At 37.8% G+C, this 22918-nt stretch overlaps 1 protein-coding gene across 2 annotated transcripts in view; it reads left to right on the top strand.

Moving 5' to 3' along the window:
- Window positions 1-22918, top strand: part of PDE3B (phosphodiesterase 3B) — a 180297-nt gene that overhangs the window by 121643 nt on the left and 35736 nt on the right. The window contains exons 3-5 of one of the 2 annotated variants that reach the window (XM_080817438.1): window positions 2907-3155; window positions 5646-5788; window positions 12979-13085. In XM_080817438.1, the coding sequence (XP_080673564.1) occupies window positions 2907-3155; window positions 5646-5788; window positions 12979-13085 (499 nt within the window). The remainder of the gene's footprint in view (window positions 1-2906; window positions 3156-5645; window positions 5789-12978; window positions 13086-22918) is intronic. The other variant, XM_080817439.1, reaches the window with a different exon arrangement.

Genomic DNA, 22918 nt, shown 5'->3' with positions numbered 1-22918 from the left:
GAGGATGACTGAATGGCTGCCATCTTGTGGTAAAACCTGAACGTACGAGGAGTTGCTTCTTACGAAAGAACAAAGGAAAGTGGTTTCAGGAGATAGAAACTGCTCCTGAAGATGCTGTGAGGACTGTTGAAACGACGACAAAGGATTTAGGATATAATATAAACTTGATAAAGCAGTCGCAGGTTTTGAGATGATTGAGTCCAAGTTTAAAAGAAGTTCTCCGGTGGGTAAAACGCTATCAGACAGCATCACAAGCAACAGAGAAACTGTGAAAGGAAGAGTCAGCCGAATGCAGCTAACTTGATTTATTTTAAGAAATTGCCACAGCCGCCCCAACCCTTAGCAACCGCCACCTTGATTGGATCAGTCTGCAGCCATCAACATCACATTCAAGACCCTCCACTAGCAAAAAGATGACGACTCACTGAAAACTCAGATGATCGTTAACATTTTTTAGCAATAAAGTATTTTTTTTAGAGGCAGGGAGAGTGTGGAGGGGAAGGGCAGAGAGAGAGAGAGAGGGAGAATCCTAAGCAGGCTCCACAGTGGGTGTGCAGCCTGACATGGGGCTCGATCTCACAACCCTGAGATCATGACCTGAGCCGAAATCGAGTCAGATAGTTAACTGACTGAGCCACCCCGGTGGCTAAATGAAGTATTTTTAAATTAAGGTATGTTGGGGCACCTGGGTGGCTCAGTCGTTAAGCTGCTGCCTTTGGCTCAGGTCATGATCCCGGAGGGGCTCCCTGCTCTGTGGGAGGCTTGCTTCTCCCTCTCCCACTCCCTTGCTTGTGTTCCCTCTCTCGCTGTGTCTCTCTCTGTCAAATAAATAAATAAAATCTTAAAAAAAAATTAAGGTATGTACATTGTTTTTTTAGACATAATGCCACTGCACACACAATAGGCTACAGTATATTGTAAACATAACTTTCATATGCACTAGGAAACCAGAGAATTTATTTGACTCACTTTATTGCACTGTTTGCTCTATTGCAGTGGTCTGGAACCAAACCTGCAACATCTCTGAGGTAGATCTGTAGAAGTTATAAAAAAGAAAGAAATGAAAACCTTGGAACTCAAAAATACAGTAACGGAAATGAAAAATTTACTGAATGGGCTTAGGAGAGTGGGATGACAGAGGATGGAATTTGTGAGCTTGAGGATAGAGCAACAGAATTTACCTGATTTGAACAGAGAGGAAATAGATGGAAACAATATAACAGGGATGTACTGGACAATAACAAAAGATCCAAAATTCGTATCAGTGTCTGAGAAGGAGAGAGTGAGTTTAAAAGATTATTTGAAAAAACAGTGGCTGAAAACATCCCCAAATTTTGCAAAAAAAAAAAAAAAAAAGTAATCCTATAAATTTGAGAAGCTGAGTGAATCCCAAATATGAAAACCCCTAATAAATCCGCAAGCCATGTCATATTTAAACATTTGAAAACTAAAGACCAAAGAAAATAATTTGAAAGCAACTAGAGAGAAATAACACATGATCTATAGAGGAACACCAGCTTAAATATCAACAGATTTTTCATTTGGATGTGGGAAAATAGATGCTATTATAGTACAATTTGTAGAGGTAAAGACTTAACCAACATACAGGAGGGCAGTTTTATAGTAATGAACAAATTGTAACTTGTTCATTTACTGTGGTTCAGCAATACAGTTTTATGGGAAGCTATTTGTCTGAAGTATGCTTAATTATCTATAGTGACATATATAGCGAAGTATTTATTTATAAAGATTAGCAACAGCTGGGCTATCCTCTAGTAATAGGGAATGTTTTCAAATAAAAGCTAAGACAAAATAACACTTTACAAGAAAAAAAAAAAACCCAAAGAGCAAAGACATTATTTAGCTAATTATTGTTCTAACTTTCATAACATTTCTTAGTTCTGAAATGTGTTGAGGATACTTAATAAACAGTTTTATGGTGAATTCATTAAATACATTCGATAATTAAGAATTTTAGATAACTCAAATGTAAGTTTAAGGTACAATAAAAGCAACAAAAGTTATATTTAATTCAGTGTTGATTATCCATGTGCTCATTTCTATGGGTAATTGAGTTGAACATCATATATATGTATTTTCAAGAAGTAAAAATCATACCATATGCATACATCAATGAAATATTTATTCTAAATTTTAAAAATATCTTTCGTGGGGCACCTGGGTGGCTCAGCGGGTTAAAGGCTCTGCCTTCGGCTCAGGTCATGATCCCGGGGTTCTGGGATTGAGCCCTGCATCGGGCTCTCTGCTCAGCAGGGAGCCTGCTTCCTCCTCTCTCTCTCTGCCTGCCTCTCTGCCTACTTGTGATCTCTGTCTGTCAAATAAATAAATAAAATCTTAAAAAAAAAACAAACAAACAACTTTCCTGTCCACTCTTTAAGGCCAAGTGTGACGTTACCCCTTCCATGAAGTTGTTGGTGACCATTCAGTTCAAAGTTAATCACTATCTCCTTCAAACTCTGACACCTTTTTTCCTGTGTTTTTATCTTCTTATTTTCCATAGTATTGATGGTTATGCTGTGATTTATTGCACTTTAAATATATTCCCTCGTGTGTTTTACATGTATTCTCAGACTAGTCTCATGTCAGCCCTTAATGAGGTGTTGGTTGTCATCTCCATTTTACCGCAAAGAAACTAAAAGGTTCAGATGTTAAATAACTTGCTCAAAATCACACAATTAGGGTTAAAGTGTAGATTTCAGATGCTGATGTCTTTGCACCAGAGCCTTGTCCCTACGCTCGGCTGCCTCTGAAGTGTGTAAAGTTACCTGAAAGAACCGCTGTAGGTGGACCTTGTATATGTACGTAGATTTAAAATACAGTGTTTCTTAAATGTTAGAGCGTTTTCATACAAATCTGTAATACTACTTTTTTCTTTTCTTTCCTAGAATTCTGGAGGTGGAAGTGGAGTTGATCTTTCCGTGCTAAATGAGGCTCGCAATATGGTGTCAGATCTTCTGGGCGATCCGACCCTTCCCCCACAAGTGATCTCCTCCCTGCGGAGCATCAGTAGCTTGATGGGTGCTTTCTCAGGTTCCTGCAGGCCAAAGATTAACCCTCTCACACCATTTCCTGGATTTTACCCCTGCTCGGAAATAGAGGACCCAACTGAGAAAGGAGAACGGAAACTTTACAAGGTCAAGATCCAGTAATCAGCCAGCCCTAATTACCACGTTTAATATTTTCAAATTAAAACTGCTCCTTTATAGCTCAGATAAAATACAGTTTCAAGGATCAGCTTTTTTGTACAGTATATTGAGCTGCTTGGGACTTTGGGGGTGGTTGTAAATCTCAAATCATTCTAAATGAGTGTTCAACTTTTATTCTGAATAACTTTGCTATAACCAGCAGTTAAAACTTCATCAGTACAACTATTTATCATTGTTGTTATTGTTTTTACATACAAAACAACACAAGTTTAAGTACAGGCTTGTGTAACAAACTAGTGGACCTGTCATGTCATTAATCTGTTGTATGATTTAGAATCCAGGAATATTCTTATTGAACCACAAGGAATTGATATAATATTTGTTTTATGAATTACATAGCATTATTTTAAATTTTCACATTTTTTTGGTCTCTGTTTTGCCCCCTTTACACGCACTAGAGCTTGGTCTAGCCTAATAGACATTGATTTTTCCATCATTAAATATGGGATTAATTTTTTTTAATATCAGTGCTTCAAATCAGGATTTTCTTTAAGAAATAATAAATACTATTCTAAGTAGGTTTACATTATGCTTGTTCAGAGTGCAATTAAAATTGCTTTATTTGACTAATCAATATCTTTATCAGTAACTAAAATCATAAACTTAATAAAAACATTTTAAAGATTATTCTAGATTTATTTATTCTATAGGTAAAGAAACTAATCAAGAGAAGATAAAATTCAAATCAGTTAATTTTGTTCATTGTAATAATGTATATAGAACTTAAGAAAAGTTAAATATCATTTTGAAAGGATTTTGATCAGTTAATTTCATTGTGTTAGTTCTCAGCATTAGGATGTAGAAATGTTGAAAAATTAAGTCCAGTTAGGGCTAAAGTTTGATAATTATTGACCACAAATCTAGACAACAGGTGATTATGTGATACTTTTATTTTTAAGAAAGATATACAGTAGCACTTGCCTTATTCAAAATCCAATTAACAATGGTACTTAGTTATAAGGCATTCTTTTTAGCGCTCTGCATGTGAGAAATAGGTTAATCACAAGTATCTAAAAGTGACAGTAATAAATTCATCAATAAAATAATGCTAATATATTCTTGAGTTAGTTTTCACTTGGTAAGTTGTTCTTTGTATTTTCTACTGACATTTGATGTTTTGAATAGTAGATTTTTTCTCTTTTCAATTGCAGTATACTTGACACAACAAAAATAGTAATTCTTAAAAATCTTAATCAGAAAAATCTTACTATTATCAATATTATATTTGTCACTATGTTTACTGTGTTTAAAAAAGTGTACTGGTACATTTTAGAAACATTGTAAACAATATCAATGAAACAGGATGCCTAAGTGCCTCATTTCCTGAACATTCTAGTTAATCAGGCTTATTTTTGGTACTGGAATCTACTGATAGGAGTAGTCCTATAAGAACCGGGAAGTAACCCTTATTTCTTTTCTTTGTGTTCTTTAAACTTCTTTCTTGATTTTCACATTGAATTTGTCTCTGCTTTTGGAAAAGAATAGAAAAGGCCTGATATTATTCCAGAAAAGAACAATAGCTATTTATGAAAAGAAAATTAGTAAGGAAAGGGGAGTCGTAAAAGATAATTTAATGTAAATGTCTTATATATGTGTTAAGAACTAAGAGACTGTATGGACCTAAATTATAGCCAGAAAGGATTATGTTCCACAAAGGACGTTTTCACTCTGAGTCTAACTCACTATGAACCTTTACAAAATCGACACGCTTGGGAAACTTAAACATAGGAGATATTTATCTCTGAGATGGTTTCAGTATTTGCTAGTGGGGGAAATTCAGAAGAAGTAAAGACTGATTTATGTAAATCTCAGTAAAACACCTATTCAGTGGTTTAAAAAACAAATAAAAAAGAATACATTGGTTAATCGAATATTTGGACCAGTTTAGAATATTTTTAAAAATTAAGGTAAAATATTAATGCTAATGGTGTTCTGAGTTTAATGGCTAATTGAAAAGATAGCTCTGAATCTTTCAGTTTCTCCAGGTTAACCCTATGTACATTAGCCTTATACTGAAAATAAAAAAGGTTTAGTAGATAGGTCTTAGAGTCCCTGATCCTAAGCTTGAACTCTGAAGTTGTTTTTCAGGGTAAATCTTTCATATTTGCCTTTGAAATTGTCATGTATTTATTTCTCATGAAATGAGGGAGTAAAGTGTATAAAAGAATAAAGATCTTGTTAAATTGTAGGGAGTTCAGAAATCATTTTTTGGTGGGAGGAACGCTAAATAGAACAACAGTGTAGAATGTGAAATTTGGAGTAAATTTGACGTATTTTCAGAGTAAAATGTTCTATTTCTCCTGTACATGTTAAAGATAGACTTTGTATTGATATTTTTACATGTCATCTTTACAAATACCTGTACAGCGTATCTGAAGGGTGAGAGTCTTAACCATTCATTGTTCAATTATTCAACAGGGACTAAACAGTAGGAATAGTTTACCAGCTCCACAGCTGAGGAGGAGCTCTGCAACCTCAGGTCTGCCTCCTGCAGAACAGCCTTCTTCAAGGTGGGAGCGCAGTAATGGCAAGAGGCCACACCAAGACTTTGGCATTTCAAGGTAAAGTCCCCAGTCTTTTAAAGAAACTTGTGTCAAATACATCCATTTTGTCTCGTTGAATGAAGTCTGAAATAACTAAAAGCAGAAAGGAACAAGTTGAAGTATTTTAGACATAGGACAGCGTGGGTCGTAATAAGGCATGATAGAGAAACTGATTCTTAAAAGGAAGCTAACCTGCCTTCTCCAGAAAGTGAGGTGCACTGGATACAAGGCGTGCTGAGGCCTTAAGAAGAAGTCAGGGAGGCAGTTGAAGGAAGCTAGGGTCAGTCTAGGACAGGGCAATGAGAAAGCTTTAAAACTAGTATCAGTGGCCAGTATGGAGGCAATCACACCCATCTAGTGGGCAGTGTCGGAAGATAGGTTAACAGAGTTACTGACTAGTTAGACGAAGAGCAACGTTCTCAGGGCTCATCTTCCAAGGCAGCAAAACTCTTCCAAACCCTGCTCTTGCTGGAGGACTAAGACTACCCATACATTCTGTAGTCCCTTGAGGATCACCTTGGAACTGACCCCTGCTAATCCTGCACGTGAAAGGCATCAATAACTGGGAAAATGCAGGGCCTGAAATTTTCTGAATGTAAATATACCCATATACCCTCATCACAAAGGATTCAGTGCTTTGTTTTTTCATAGCCAGGAAACATAGTGATCTCCTGTGTGAGTTACGAACTTCTCCTTGTCACTCATCTGACTATGTTAACAGACTTGGAAGTAGTTTTAACTTTCTGTTAAACCACTGTTGTTAATGGGCATGTTTGTACTTCGTGAGCTTGAGCTGTGTAGTTGCGTGTTTGAAACAGCAGATGGCAGGATTGGATTATATGGATTTGTCTGTTAAAAGTTGTATTAAGGTTTATATAGGAAATAGGATCAAATAATTATAATGTTCCAGATTCTTGTGTGATTTTTTAATTTGAATTTTTTATAATATATTCAAGTAGATGAACTCCTTTTTTTAATAAAAGAAAAATTAAGTGAAATGGTATATAAAATAGGAACAGATTGATGTATAAAAAGTATAGTCCCAGGAATGCAGAGCTTGCCAAGAACCTAAACATGACAGTTTTGGGTTTTGGGGGGCTTTTTGGTTTTTTGTTTTTTAATGGAAGCAGGATATGGGGAAGTCAGCAATGATAGGAACTGAAAATATGATGTATTTCTTAACCATAGGAAGTATCATCTTGAGAATACTGTTTGGTTTAGATTTTATTTATTTATTTGACAGACAGAGATCACAAGGAGGCAGAGAGGCAGCAGAGACAGAGGAGGAAGCAGGCTCCCTGCGGAGCAGAGAGCCTGATGTGGGGCTCGATCCCAGGACCCTGGGATCATGACCTGAGCCGAAGGCAGAGGCTTTAACCCACTGAGCCACCCAGGTGCCCCGAGAATACTGTTTGGTTTAAAAAAGAATGATGAAAATGATTGCTTTTTAATCTTTCAAAAATCACGCTGATGTAAAAGCAGTACACTTGAAGTTAAAGAAACACTTGATATAGTGAGTAAAGGTCACTTTTATCCTACTGGTTTAAGATGATTGATGTTAAAATAGCACCATGGTCCAAAGAAAATTAACTCTGAGGAATGTTCATTTAAAAGTAAATTGTTTGCAGATTTGATATAATTACTTAGCTCTCATTAAGACAAAGTCATATGCCTCAAAAGATTTAGAAACTTGGAGAATAAAGTAATTCATGGTTTTATGCAACATCTCCTTGAAAGAGGTAAGGCTAGAAGTAATTCTTTTAGAAGCTGTAGCTTCTCAGTAATAAGTTTCTAAGTGTACTTTGGGTAAGGAGTGTGTGAAGCATTTACAACCACTATTCCTTTTGAAACTCAAGTTTCTAGATCGGCGCCATCCAATAGAAATTTCTGTGACGATGGGAATGTTTTCTATCCGCACTGTCCAGTATGGTAAACCCTCGCTATATGTGGCTATTGATGACTTGAAGTGTGTCTGGTATGTTTAAGGAACCAAATTTAAATTTGATTTAATTAATTTAACTAAAATACAAAGGGCCATATATGACTGTCATATAGACCTGTATGGCAACCATATTAGACAACACAGCTGCAGATCTTTCATGTATGGTAGTGTCTGGTGCAGGAACCTTTAGGCTTTAGTAGTTTTAACCAGAGAGACTTGTGAATCTGGAATCATGAGGCATTCATCTTGACTTTATCAGAGTACCCCAAAACGGAGGTCACATGTCCTGCATTTTTGCGTCTTGATTTGAAGGCAGTGCTGGATTCTGATGATAGCTTCTCTGACTGTGATTTAAATAACCCTGACTGTGTTTTCAACACGGTTCCGGTATTGAACCTCTCAGTCCCTGAAGCTCTGACCGAAACTAAATTTCTCATCCCTCCAGGCGCTTGTTCATGTTACTGTTTTTTTGCCCTTATTTTCTGTCACATTGGTGCTACCCTCTAGTTTTGTGGTTGCTTAAAAAAATGGATTAGCTAGAAAACTTGGTGTTACCTTGCATCCTGTTACCTTATCCTATAGGTACCAGTTGTCGGGTCTGTGTCTGCACCTCGTTTTCTCTCTGCTCCCTCTTCTCCTTTATCACTTTGCCGACACTGTTCCATGCTTTCTTTACTCCTCACCTGGGCTACTTTCCTCTTCATTGGCCTCTCCATTTCTCATATCCTTCCCCGCCTGATCCATCTCCTACCCTTCCACCCCAAATCTTCTGTAAACAGAACCTTGATTACACAGTGTTTCTAGTCAATAAGTTTTTGGACCCTTTACCAATGCCTCTAGAATATTACCTAAATGCCTGGCCTGGGAGTTGAAGCCCTGTTACTCCCTCCTGACAAAGCTGCACCCTTACTTGGAATGATTAAACAAATTAGAAGACATGAGCAGTCTTGCAAAGAATGAGAACAGAGGGCGCCTGGGTGGCTCAGTGGGTTAAGCCGCTGCCTTCAGCTCGGGTCATGGTCTCAGGGTCCTGGGATCGAGTACCACACCGGGCTTTCTGCTCAGCGGGGAGCCTGCTTCCTTCTCTCTCTCTGCCTGCCTCTCTGCCTACCTGTGATCTCTCTCTGTTGGATAAATAAATAAAATCTTAAAAAAAAAAAAAAGAATGAGAACAGAAAAAAATGACTTGGAAAGCTCTCTAGGTGAAAACAGCAGTGACATGAGTTAAACCCTTCCTTGAACTTTTTCTGATAATTTCGTTCTTAGTTTAACTCATTTGAAAATTAAGCTGAATGATAGTTTCCAGCCCACCTTGTTTGAGTGAAGAGTGATATAGGATTTAATCTTGCTTTTCTTCAAGCTTTGTCTGGAGAAAAAAGCCCAGTGTTATAAATCTTATGACAGCTATGATAAAAAGGAATCTAAAGGAAGAAAAACCACAAGGAAGAAGAGTTACACTATTTGAAAAGCCACTGTATTACCTACCTGAAGAGTTTAATCACTATTCATCTCGTACAGAATTTGAAATTTTAATAAAGAGGGCCATTACTTTACAACACCAAAATACATCGGTCTTTCCCTATTTATCTGAAACTCCAGTCAAGTGTAACTATTTGCAGTTCCCTCTATTTATCTGCTTTTATGCGTCCCGTCTCCCCCCAACTCCCCCGACCCCCCCACCGCCGCTATCATAGTTGTTTTCTCTCCCTGGAACAGGTCTTCTCACTTTAAGACTAACACCCTGCTTTCCTCCTCCCTTGGTTTCCAAGGAGAAGTGATCTGTTTCACTTCTGAATCTCCTTAACACCTTTTCTTTGCCTCTTTTATGGCACTTTCACTTTCTACCTGTGTTAGTCATTACTGCTCTTCTGAGGCCTGCTCGATGACTGTGATGAGTTTGATTGCATTAAAATGGATCTTTGAGGATAAACAGCTGCTGAACAAATGTCCTGCAGGGAGTGTGGTGTCCATATTGGATTATGATAGTGGATGCTTTTTGCTGACGTTACAGATGAAGGTTCTCTGGTGAAGAAGTTCCAGGAAATGTGGGATAATGCTTTCTTGGGTTAGCTGACAATTGAATTACCCATCTCTGAATTTTCAGGGTTAGTAGCTATGGTTAAAAAATGGCTAAACTGGTATCCTGGGACTGACTGCTGGGACCCATCCCTCCCCGTGGATGAACAGAGCACGTATTTAGAGCTCAAAGCTCACTTCCTTGGAACAGACTTTCCCTGGGGAAAAATAGGCAAGTCGTCATTTTCCAAAACTGCCTAGGCTTTCACCTGGGTAGGCTTCTCACCCCTACACTGAAGAGACTTGCCTTTAACCTGTTCCTGAGTTCATCCTTCATCTCTATAACTGCTCTGTAATTCAGTCTAAAAATTTGGTAGGAACTATGTTCCCTAAATAATGTACTAGGGAACCAGCTTCTCAATTCTGTGTCTCATAATTTACTAGAGATTGATACCAGTGCCCGGACCCCGTTTGTACTGCCGAGATTCAAGAGGGCTAATGGTGTCATCTCACTCAGTTTCTCAAGAGAATAGCTCTGTGAATCTAGGCATCAGATAGCCAACACGTTTGTACAGCTTCTCGCACATGCCCACAGCCACACAAGATGATCCAAACCTTATCAAGGTCATTTGTGTTGGTTTTCTAAAAGTCAGACTCTTAACACATGGCTTAACTCTGTGACCATAACTTTTGACAGTCTCTTGAAGTGATTCCCAAATCTGCCTTCAGTCATCCTCTTACGAACTATTAATAAACCTTGAGACTCCTGTCCTTTCTGTCCTCTGCTTTCTTCAGTGTTGTTTTATATAATCTCATTAGAGTGTACATTTATCTGGTTGTAGGCCAGGAATTAATGAGACAGTTCTACAACCCAGCTGAAAACCTGTAATTTGACCTGTACCTCTCAATTCTCAACAGCTAACTGAATGTATAATATACTTAATTATTAGAAGAGCTTGAATCAAAGTAGGAGACTGTGGAGCAATGCAGTGGGTTTGTTTTGAAAAGGAGAAGTCCTATCCCTGTTTTGAATATTAATCAGGGAGTAAACTTAGAGTACACAGATTTATGTTTGAGTATACCCCTGAGTGGTATTCTTACTGTGCCTTCCTAGTCTCCCCCCCTTCACATGTGAGCAGGGAGTACTCTGATACAAAGAACGATTGAGCGTGAGCAGAGATGTGAGTTTACTGGGTGGTGGTATTTGCATATTGCCTCTTTTTGTGACATCATCAAATTATCATTACTACTGGCTTGAGAAAAAAATATGATAGACTCTAAAAGTTAGATGTTAAAAGTCCTTACCTCAAGCTTTGCGTAGTGGCAGTATCGTAGCCAATGAGGTTTATCCGAGGCGTGATTATGGCTAATTGAAAAGTTCTTACCTCTTGGAGGGAAGGTGGATGAGGGGATGGGGTAACTGGGTGATGGACATTAGGGGAGCACTGGGTGTTACATGCAACTGATGAATCAGTAAATTCTACCCCTGATGCCAAAAAAAAAAACCCCACAAAAAAACAAAACAAAGTCCCTACCTCTAAATCTCTAATTTTACAGATTGAGAAACACAGAGCTAGAATCAGAATTGTTTCGTGAAAGGTGCAGGCAAGGCCTTTAAAAAACAGGTAGAAAGTAAATGCTTTCTCCTGTTAGAGTGAAAAGAAATTAGAGGTTGAATTTTAGCTCTGCCGCTGTGAATTTTAGCTGTGTGAAAGGGGAGACATCACTTAGCCTCTTGAAGCCTTATCTATTAAATAGACTAAAAAAGATAAAAGTATGTAAACTACCTAAAACAATGAATGGTACATAATAGATACTTGAAATAGTGCTGCTGTTACAGTTTTTGTTAGTGTCAAGAAGGAAGTTTTAAGGGTTACTAACTGGTTTTACATGCCTTCTCTTTTTGTAATACAGAATTTTTTGCTCCCGTAGGATTATAGAACAAACCACATTTCTAGAAAAAGGTCCAAGGAGACCCTCAAAGCAAGAGTTAGTGAAAGAAAAAGAGCCCACTCGCCCAAATTTGGGGAGAAAAAATGATTTGTTCTGTAGGAAATTGAGACTAGGAACCTAAAGAGAAGACCATTCGCTTATTCCACAAGTATCTGTTGAACATCTCTATCAGGCACCGTGCTATTTCCACCAGGAATTTAGAGAGATGTGTTAAAGCCCCAAAGAAAATGACAAAATAATGAGGGAAAATTATCGTAAGCAGTGAAATTATAATATGCTACGTGTAAATGTAATAGAGACATGAACAAAAACCTTTTAGGTCACAGAGAAAATAGGCCTTCCTTGAGTCATGGGGTATGGAAGTACAGAAAAGATGAAGCAGTTGGAGAAGAGCTTACTGAGGTATTGGCCTCCACTAAAAAATAGTGAAAAGTAGAGAATCTGGATTTGTCCTTGAGCCTGTGGCAAAGTGCCCACATGAGGAGTCGACAGAAGAAAACAGCCTAGTGAATATCGAAGAAAAGGTAAAATTTATGGTGTACTTGCTACATGCTTGGTCCTGGAAAGCTTCCAAATACATAATCTTAAATTGCATTTTACGTATCACATTGCTGTAGTGTGTGATTGCCTACCTGTGTTTAATTTCTTCGTAAGAGCTCTAAAACCTACAATAAATATTTCAGTTATAGGAAATGGCGGTAGTTAATGGATAATCAATAGTTGTGAAGAGAGGGAGCAGGAGATAGTGAAAACTGTATGTATTAGGCCAGTGATTCTCAGTGAGGTCCCTGGACCCCCCAATGTTAGCATCACCTAAGAACTTATTAGAAATGCAGATTACTGGCCCTGCCCCAGACCTACTGAACCAGAAATTCTGGGGGTAGAACTAGCAATCTGTGTTCTAAGAAGTCCTCCAGGTGGTATTGATAACCTGCTTTGTACCAGGGTTCAGCAAATTACATCTTTTGGGCCTAATGTGGTCCATTACTGTTTGTTTGGTTTTTTTTTTTAAATGAAATTATATTGAAACACAATCATATTTATTTATTTATTAATATTTTGTGACTGCTTATATGCTACAATGGCAGGGTCGAATAAGTGCAAAGCTGAAAGTTTCTACTACTTGGTCCTTTACAAAAAGCATTTCTCACCCCTGCTTTAGGCTTTAAGCACTAGATAGATGTCTAAACTCTGATTGTATAAGCAGATGTTTCCTAGTTGAACTGAAGATCATGAATAAAAAAGAGGAAATTTCCCATGGCTTTAAAATTTTTAATCTGTTATCTTTCCCTTTTAGTCAAGGATCCTATCTAAATGGGCCTTTTAGTTCAAATCTACTGACAATCCCGAAGCAAAGGTCATCTTCTGTATCCCTAACTCACCATATAGGTCTAAGAAGAGCTGGTAAGAAACCATTCTTTATGATTTAAATGGGGGAGGTTTCAAAGTGTATGGTAGTGCACAATTTTTTCATTACACATTTAGAGCTAATTTCGAATACCATTTTATGTGTCGTAAATTAACATGACTAAGTGATTTGGATTGACTGTTAGTTGACCATTTGCTCATTCTTTCATAACACTTTATGAACATCCACTATGTACCAGGCATTTGGTTAGGCACTAGGGATTCAGGAATAAAATACACAACTACTTAACCAAGTTGAAGATCCAGATTCACATATCCAGAACAAGGGAAAATTCTATGGCAAGGGTATTCTTTTGCAGTGTGGCAATTACAGAGAGAGAAAAAAAAATCTTGCTGTGAGAGTGGAAAAAACCTGATGATATTCTAGTAAGTCATTCTAATAGAATTTTTCCCATGTATTTATTTATTTAAGGTATAATTGACATATGCCATTATATTACTTTCGGTGTACAACAGTGATTTGATATTTGTATGTATTGCCAAATGATCACTCCAGTGAGTCTAGTTAACATCTGTCACCATCCGTAGTCACAGTTTTTTTCCTGTGATAACTAAGATCTACTCTATTAGCACTTTTCAAATACACAGTCCAGTATTATTAACTGTAGTCATCACGCTGTACATTACATCCCCCTGATTTATTTATTTTATAACTATAAATTTGTTCCTTTTGACTTGCTTCACCCATTTCATCACCCCTACTAATTAAGGAATTTTCTTTAATTCAAAAGATTATAGAACACTTCAAAATATTTTAGATGAAAGATACAAATACAACATAGCAATAACAGAACAACACTGATACCTACTTTTAAAGTACGTTATGTCTGGCATTAGGGGCAATGGAATATACATACAGTTACAAAATTCTTTTTGGCATACAGCAAAAAACAATAAAACATGAAGAGGCAGGAACGTGTTATTGATAAGAAAAGCCGACACTAGAAGGAGACCTATGTACAATATTGATGTTAGATTTAACAAAGTCTTTAAAATAATGATGTTTTAAAAGAAATAGAAGGGGAGATGGACAAAAATGGTTGGATAATTTTAACATAGAACTGGAACACATAGAAAAGAACTAGAACTGAGAAATACGGTGATTAAATTAAAAGCTTCTAGGGTGGTTTAAGAACAGATTGGACATGACAGAAAAGAGTAGTGAACTTGAAGACAGAAAAATAGAAAATATACAAACTGAAACAAAGAGAGGGGAAAAAATATATAGATAATACTATGGCTTCTGGTTCTGCATGTTAAGGAGCCCAGAAGCCATTATTCTGTCCTAACAAGTAAAAAGCTGAACAGACTAAAAAATCAACTCTTCTAGGATCTGTGAGAGAGATGAGGACACAGGACAACTGGTCCCACCAAGAATGGAGCCACAGGCAAATACAGGAAGTAATGACTTACTGGAGCAGAGATGCACAAGGGGACACTTGGAGCCACTGCCTAGAATCAGTGCTGGGGTAGGGAAGCCTGAACTGTAGTTGGCAAATTGCTGGAGGATAACTCTGAGAATTAAAAACCCCAGGGAGACCCAGTCATAAGGAGCTCCCCCACCCCCAAGTTTGTGAGATTCACCTCTGGGAGCTTGACAGATTTCCTCAGAAATAGCAGAGGGGCGCCTCGGTGGCTCAGTGGGTTAAGCCTTTGCCTTTGACTCAGGTCATGATCTCAGGGTCCTGGGATCTAGCCCTGCATCGAGTTCTCTGCTCCACGGGGAGCCTGCTTCCCCTTTTCTCTCTGCCTGCCTCTCTGCCTACTTGTGATCTCTCTCTCTGTCAAATAAATAAATAAAATCTTTAAAAGAAAGAAAGAAACAGCGGAGAAAATGCTTTCATCAGGGGGCAAGGAAAAGGAACCATGCTTAAATACACCAGAGCACTTTCCTCTTCTTAACAAGGCTTCCCTCAGGAGAAACTAATTAACCAGAACCTTATGGGCTGAGGATTTATCAGAGCCTAACTAACCTGGGGGAAGGGAAATACTCAGCTTTGTTTAGCTCTAGTCATTCTCCCACCAAAGGGAGAGGCAAAACAAAACAAAAACAAACAAACCAAAAAACAACCTGAGAAACACTTGTGAAGTTTGTAGTCCTGTGCATAGTCTCACTGAAAGACTTGAGATCTAATCGCAGGAGTACAACACTTCTCCCCTCACACCTCACACCATTACTAAAGGCCTATTTACAGCAGTTTCTTTTACCTGGTACATCATGTCTGGCTATCAAGAAAAAATTGCAAGGCATACCAAAAGGTGAAAAACACACAATTTGGATAGAGCAAGCTATCAGAATCAGATAGGGATGTTGGAATTGTCAGACTGGGAACTTAAGTATGATAAATATGGCAAGGGCTCTATTGGGTTAAGTAGATAACATGCAAGAATGGATGGGCAGTGTAAGCAGAGAGGTGGAAATCCTAAAATAATAAAACAAAAATGAATACTCACAATCAAAAATACTACAGCAGAAATAAAGAATGCATTCAGTGGGCTCATGAGCAGGCTGGACACAGCTGAAGAAAGAATCTCTGAGCTTGAGGATATGTCAACAGAAATCTTCAAAACTGAAAAACAAAGACTGAAAAATAGAACAGAATATCCAAGGACTGTGGACAACTACAGAAGGAATACCAGAAAAAGAAAACAAGAAGGAACAGAATAAATATTTGAGACAGTAATGACTGAGAATTTTCTCAAATTAATATCAGACACCAAACTATAGATCCAGGAAGCTCACGGAACACCAAACAGGATAAATATCAAAAGAATAATACCTGGTATGTTGTTTTCAAATTACAGAAAATCAAAGATAAAAAATCCTTAAGCTAGGGGGTGGGGGGAAGCAACTTACCTATAGAGGAACAAAAGTAATTATTATATCAAACTTACCTTCATAAACCATTCAAATGGGGTGAGACATTTTAAGTATTGGGGAGCGGGGGACAACACCAACCTAGAATTCTGTACCCTTTGCAAGGCTTCCTCAGACAAAAATTGAGGGAATCTGTTGCCAGTAGACCTGACAAACAAATATTAAAAGAAATTGTTTAAAGAAAAGAAGAGTAATACAGATTAGAAACTCAGATCTCCAAAAAGGAGGAAAGAAACCCACTTTGAAAATAAAGACACATAAAGATTAAAAGTAAAATGAAAATAGACCATGCTAACCCTAATGAAAAGAAAGCCGGTGAAGCTGTATTAATTTCAGCCTAGGCAGACTTCTAAGAGAGAAAGTTATCAGAGATAAAGAAGTTATTAACATAACAGAAGATGTTAATAGTCTTTACCATATATGAGCCTAAGTAACAGAACAACACTTAAGAGACATACTGGGCCAAATTAACAGTATAATATATGTATAAACTAAGTCCCAAAGAGGAGGAGAGGGACAATAGGGCAGAATAATTTTCCAAAATAATAGAGGAATTAAAAATTCCTAAAACTCCATGAACCCTAAGAAGATAAGGAAAATCACAGGTTGGAATTTCAGCCAAACCTCTGAATTATAACACAACAAGGAAAAAATCTCAAAAGCAACCAGATAGAAAAGGTTATTTTCCAGGGAACAACAGTAATATTGACAGATTTTACAACAGTGGATATGAACTCAAAAGACAGTAGAATGACATATTTAAAGTGTTGAAAAAACAAACAAACAAAGAAAGCCAACCTGGAATTCTTTACCCTTTGAAAATATCTTTTAAAAATAAAAGTGAAATATTTTTTCATACAGACAAAAGCTGATAGAATTTATTGCTGGTAGATCCGTACTACTAAGATTCAGCAAAGGGAGTAGCTTAGGTAGGAGGAAAATGACCCTGATTATAGCATATAATGGCTGGAACGAATGAAAAGCCCTAGTAAGCCTAAACATTTGGGTGAATATTGATTAAAAAACACACTAACTTCCTTGTAGCATATGTAATATATGAAGGAGTCAAATATGTGGTAACAATGGCATATAAAGGGTGAAAGAGGGGAAAATGGATTTAAACTTGTAAAAGCAGTAAGAAGTATAAATTGGAAAGAAAGTAAAACTTCAAAGATGCACATGTAGTATCCAGAGTGGCAATTAAAAGAATGAGAGAAAAAGGTACTGGGTGTTCTATGCAACATTAATGAATCGTTGAACACTACATCAAAAACTAATGACGTATTGAATGTTGGCTAACTGAACATAATGAATAAGGTGAAAGTAAAAAATGAATATAGGAGGCATGATTTTTTTTTAAAAAACAACAAAAAAATAACCCAAAAGAATCTAAGAAAAGATAAAAGACTTAAAGGAGAAACAACTAGATTGAAAACTGTATCACATAAACTTGACAGTTTGTTGGGGAGCGGGAAGAGAGGCAGGGATCTGCTGGTGGTGTTAAGCATATTTTTAAAATACCCAGTTTTCAACAAAAAACTGAAAATACACTCTGGTTATAAAAGACAAAGGTTAGGGTGCCTGGGTGGCTCAGTGGGTTAAAGCCTCTGCCTTCGGCTCAGGTCATGATTCCAGGGTCGTAGGATCGAGCCCCGCATCAGGCTCTCTGCTCAGCAGGGAGCCTGCTTCCTCCTTTCTCTCTGCCTGCCTCCGCCTAATTGTGTTCTCTGTCCATCAAATAAATAAATAAAATCTTAAAAAAAAAAAAGGTTGTCAGGCAGTTAACAACACAAGACTCAAGCGTATGCTCTGAACAAGATGCACACTGTAAGTATGAGGATGCAGGGAGGTCTGATCTCATAGCTGTAATATACATGAGCTAAAAATTGACAGAACTAAAGGGAGAGATAGACAAATCCATATTCATATTTGGAGATTTTAACTCCCCATTCTCATTAGTAGAATAAGCAGACCAAAATATTAGTATAGATATATGGAAGATTAGAGCAACATGACATGACCCAACTGACTGCAAAACACCACATTCAGCCATCACAGGATGAATATGTTTTCCAAGAAAACACACAGGATGGAGGACAGTAGGCCATTTGCTGGACTGTGAAACAAGTCTCAGTGAGTCTCAAAGTATTAAAATCCTGTATAGTGATTGACTTCAGGAACAGCAGAGAGAAGATCTCCATAAACTCGCTCTCCTGCTAAAACAACAAGAAGACAGAAAAGGAAGCTCAGCCATTTCAGAACATTGGGAATTAAGAAAAGCCCGAGAAAAAACTAGAAGTCTTCTGTACAAGAGAGACCGCTGAACCAGGGTAAGACCGTGGGTCCTGTGACATTTCATCTGGGGGCTCCTTCAGTGGAACTGTTGGCAAAGGCAGGTGGCATTGCTACCATCAGGGAGAGCAGACTTTAAGAACTCCACTGAGAGTACAGTAAACACTTTGTCCCAACTTGAAGCTCCGTGGGAAATCTCTATTCCCTGGGTGTTGTGGGTATTTGGACTCAGCTCGGCTCTCTAAAACACAAACAAAAAACCCAAACCCTATGCCAGGCAACATCGAGACTGCCTAAGGCTGTGATTTCAGTGGTGGCCAACAAGAGCTGCCTTGGAATTTAAAAGGAAATCCTGGATGCTACTCGATGACCAGCAGAAACGAGAACGTCTGACAGATTCCCGGGGGTCTACAAGGCTGTGCATGTGCATCAGAGGAGGCCCCAGTCACTCACGTGGAGCTGACCCTGAGGCCTCTCACAAGCAGGACGTGAAATCCAATCCTGTGTCGTAAACTAAAGTTTGAAGGTGTAACTGTTTCAACAGATTCCCTTCTATAGGTGACTTCTAGGCAAGACATTTAAAGAAACCTTCAGACTCATTGATTGACCACAAAATTGTTCTGACTCATGGGTGACTTACAGGAAGTCAAACTTAAAAAATAAATCAAGAACTTTAAGGTAAAAAACAAAACAAAACAAAAAAACAGCTCGTAAAACCTCAGTGGCTACACATGTCAGAGAAAACAGAATCTACATAATTAGGCCAGGAAAGCCATTCAATAACTTAAGCAAGAAAACAAAAATTGGCAACCTAATTAACCTTGGGTGTGGGACAGATCTGATACCAGAACTGTTAAAATATTACCGAAAATGTCCAGTTTCCACAAAAAAAAAATGAAACATGCTAAGAATTTTTTGTGATGTACAAAGAAACAAATTTTTGTCAACAGAAAATTTCCCTGATGCGACTTGGAATTTAGACTTAGTAGACAATGACTTTAAATCTGCTATTATAAATATGTTTAAAGTACTAGTGGAAACCGTATCTAAATTTTTTTAAAGATGTTATTTATTTGAGAGAGAGAGACAGAGCATACAAATTGGGGGTAAGGTGGAGGGACAGAGATAGGGAGAAGCAGACTCTCTGCTGAGCAGGGAGCCCAACATGGGGCTTGATCCCAGAACCCTGGGATCATGACCTGAGCCGAAGGCAGACACTTAACTGAGACACCCAGGTGCCAATATTTACAGTATTTAAGAAGAGTTATGACAACAGTGTCTCATCAAAGAGGGAATATAAAGAACTAGAGATTATAAAATGAAATTTTAAATATTTTTAGTACTTAGGAAATAATTGCCACCTCTAGTGAGTATTGGATTGGAGGTTCTAGCCACAGCAGTCAGGTAAGAAGGAATAAAAGGAATAGGTAAAACTATATTTGCAGATGATACCATGCATTTATAAAACCTGAAGAAATTCATTAAAATTGATTACAAACTAATAAGTTTATCGGTATAGCAGGATACAGGATCCCAATACAAAAATCAACTATATTTCTATATACCAGCAATGAATAACACAAACTGAAATAAAGAAAATAATTCCATGTGAAGTTAGTATTAAAAAGAATAAAATTCTTGGAATAAATTTAACAAAATAGCATAAGACCTGTACACTGTAAACCGTAAAACATTGTTGAGAGAAACTAAAGATCTAAATAAATACAAAAACACTCTGTGTTTGTGGATCAGAAAATGTAGTATTGTTAAGATGGCAGTACTCCCCAAATTGTTCTGGATTTCATGCCATCTTTATCAAGTTCCAAGATGGTTTCTTTGCAGAAACTGACAAGCTGATCATAAAGTTCATATGGTGGAGCACCTGGGTGGCTCAGTCAGTTAAGCATTTACTTTTGGCTCAGGTCATGTTCTCCAGTCCTGGGCTTGGGGCCCAGGTCAGGCTCCCTGCTCGGCAAGGAGTCTGCTTCTTCTCCCTCTGCCCCTCCCCCTCAACTTGTGCTCTCTCTCCCTCTCTCTCTCTCTCTCAAATAAATAAAATCTAAAAACATAAAAATTCATAAGGAAATTCAAGGGACCCAGAATAGCTGAAGCAATTTTTAATAAAAAAGAAGAAATTGGAGGACTCACACTTTGAAATTTAAAACTTACTACCGGCCTGTATAATCGAGAGTGGTACTGGCATAAGGATATTCCATCTCAGTGGGATAGAACTGAGAGTCTAGAAATAAATCCTTACGTGGCCAGCTGATTTTCAACAGGGGTGCCAAGATGACTCAGTGGGGAAGAAACAGTGTTTTTAACAAATGGTGTTAAGACAACTGGATATACACAGGAAAAAGAATGAATTTGGAATCCTGTCTGTTTTCATACTCAGAAATTAATAAAAATGCATCATAGACACAACTATAAGAGTTAAAGCCTAAAACTAGTAGAAGAAAATGGAAAATTTTTGTGACTTGGGGTATTGAATACAGCATTCTAATATATGACAGCAAAAGCTCAGTTCATGAATGAGAAAAACTGACAATTGGAATTCATTAAAATTAAAAACATTTCTATTTCTACAGACACCTCTTTAGGAGAAAAGTGAAAAGACACAGGATGGGGGAAAATATTTGCAAATCGTATATTTGATAGCGGCTTGGTATCTAGAATACACAAAGATGTCCTACAACTCAGTAATTAAAAGACAACAGACCTCACTAAAAAAGCTGTTTCTCCAGAGGATATACACCAGTGGCCCCCTACCACATGAGAAGATGTTCAGTATCATTAATTATTAGGGAAATGCACATCAAAACCACACTGACCCAAGACTTCATCCCCACTGCAAGGCCCGTGATTTTAAAGACAGACGGGCGCAAGTGGTAAAAATGTGCCAACGTGAGAACGCTGACACATTGATGGGAAAGCGAAATGCTTCAGCTACTTTGGAAGACAATTTGGCAGTTCAGTACTTGAACAGAGAAATAAAATTGTGCTGTCTTCATGCATACAATTTTATACGGCCTTGAAAATCGGAGAATTGCAATCACACCCAACTGCCTGGCAGTATCTTTTTAAGATGTAAGCAAGGCACAGAAGCATTTATATTCATCGTCTAATTCAGTTTATAAATTTAAAAAAAAAAAAAAGCAAAACTAATCTAAATTGTGAAAAAAAAAAAAAAACGAGTACTTACATGGTAGAAATATAGAGAAAGGTAAGAAAAACAATACCATGCAAGTCAAGATAATGATTTCCCTTAATGAGAGGAAGAGGATCTGGAAAGACAGGGTTTCTGGTCTCTGGCAGTGCTTTATGTCTTAGCTTGAGTGGTTAGCATTCCCTCTGTATGTGTGTTCTATTTCACACTAAACAAGGTTTAACATTAAAATGATGACTATATCATAGAAAGCATTTTTTTGAAGGGTTGCTAGGTTCTTCTCTGTCAGGTCAAATTTCCACCCTAAGATTATGTTACCCTTTCTTCTTCTTAGCCCATCTGTCAGGATTTTGGACACTCACTAGTATAATCAGAGAAAAAGAGGGCTAGACAAAGGACCCTTAGTTTCCGGTTAGTAACTAATCAAGCAAGGCACTTCTTGTCTGGTCCTCAGTTTCCTCTTCTGAAATATTAAATTGGCTGACCAGATTTTTAAAAATCCCATTCAGCTCTAACACTGTATGAAATTACAGGAGCCTCTACATAAATCGGTCTGGTAGAACCGTAGTGTCGGCTCTGGAGAAAGGACTAAAGGACTATGGTCTCCCAGCCTTAACTATGTTAACGAAATCAAGAGTTTTTAGCTGCTGCTTCTTCTTTTTTTTTTTTTTTGGTAGTTTTTGATCCCCCCACATGTGAGAACGAAAATACTACCTAACTCACAACTGATGAAAATACCACATTGTATTAAATAAAATAACACATTGTATTCAGGTTCTCTAGAGAACTAATAGGATGTATGTGTGCATTTACAGAGAGAGAGAGATGGAGGGATAGTTTATTTTAAGGGAATTGGTTTGCAGTATTGTGAGGCAGGCAGGTTTGAGATTTGCAAGGCAGGCTGTCCAGCTAGAAATTCCAGGGTGGGGATGGTGGGGGGGTAGATACCACTGTCCTGAATCTGAAGGCAGTCTGGAGCCGAAGTTCCTTCCTCTTTGGAAGATCTCAGTCTTGTCTTTTAAGGCCTTGAACCAATTGTATGAGGCCACACGCACATTAGGGAGGGTTATCAGCTTTGCCCAGTTTACGGATTTAAATGTTAATCACCTCTGAAAGATACTTTCACAACCACTTCTAGCCTGGTGCTTGACCAAACAGCTGGACGCCGTAGATAGCCTAGCCAGGTGACACATGGAATTAACATCACACACACATACCGCTATGCCTGAAGATGCCCTACCTCCTGAGTAACTGTTACTTGCTTTCCCCTCTGATTCACACTTGGATCTTTATTTGCAAATAAAGTTTTAAATCTGCCTACCTTTCTCCAGATATACCCATTACACCTTAGTTCCGGGCACTCAGTGAAGGTTTTTGGAGCAAATCAGTAGCATCAGAGATGTATTTCTGAAGCACTCTGTTTTTTTGTTTTTGTTTTTCGTCTTTAGCTCTGAGCACTTGTTTGTGTTCTCT

The sequence above is a fragment of the Martes martes genome, assembly GCF_963455335.1.
Source record: "Martes martes genome assembly, chromosome: 10".
NCBI classification, from domain to species: domain Eukaryota; kingdom Metazoa; phylum Chordata; class Mammalia; order Carnivora; family Mustelidae; genus Martes; species Martes martes.
This window is presented reverse-complemented; position numbering and strand designations above follow the sequence as displayed.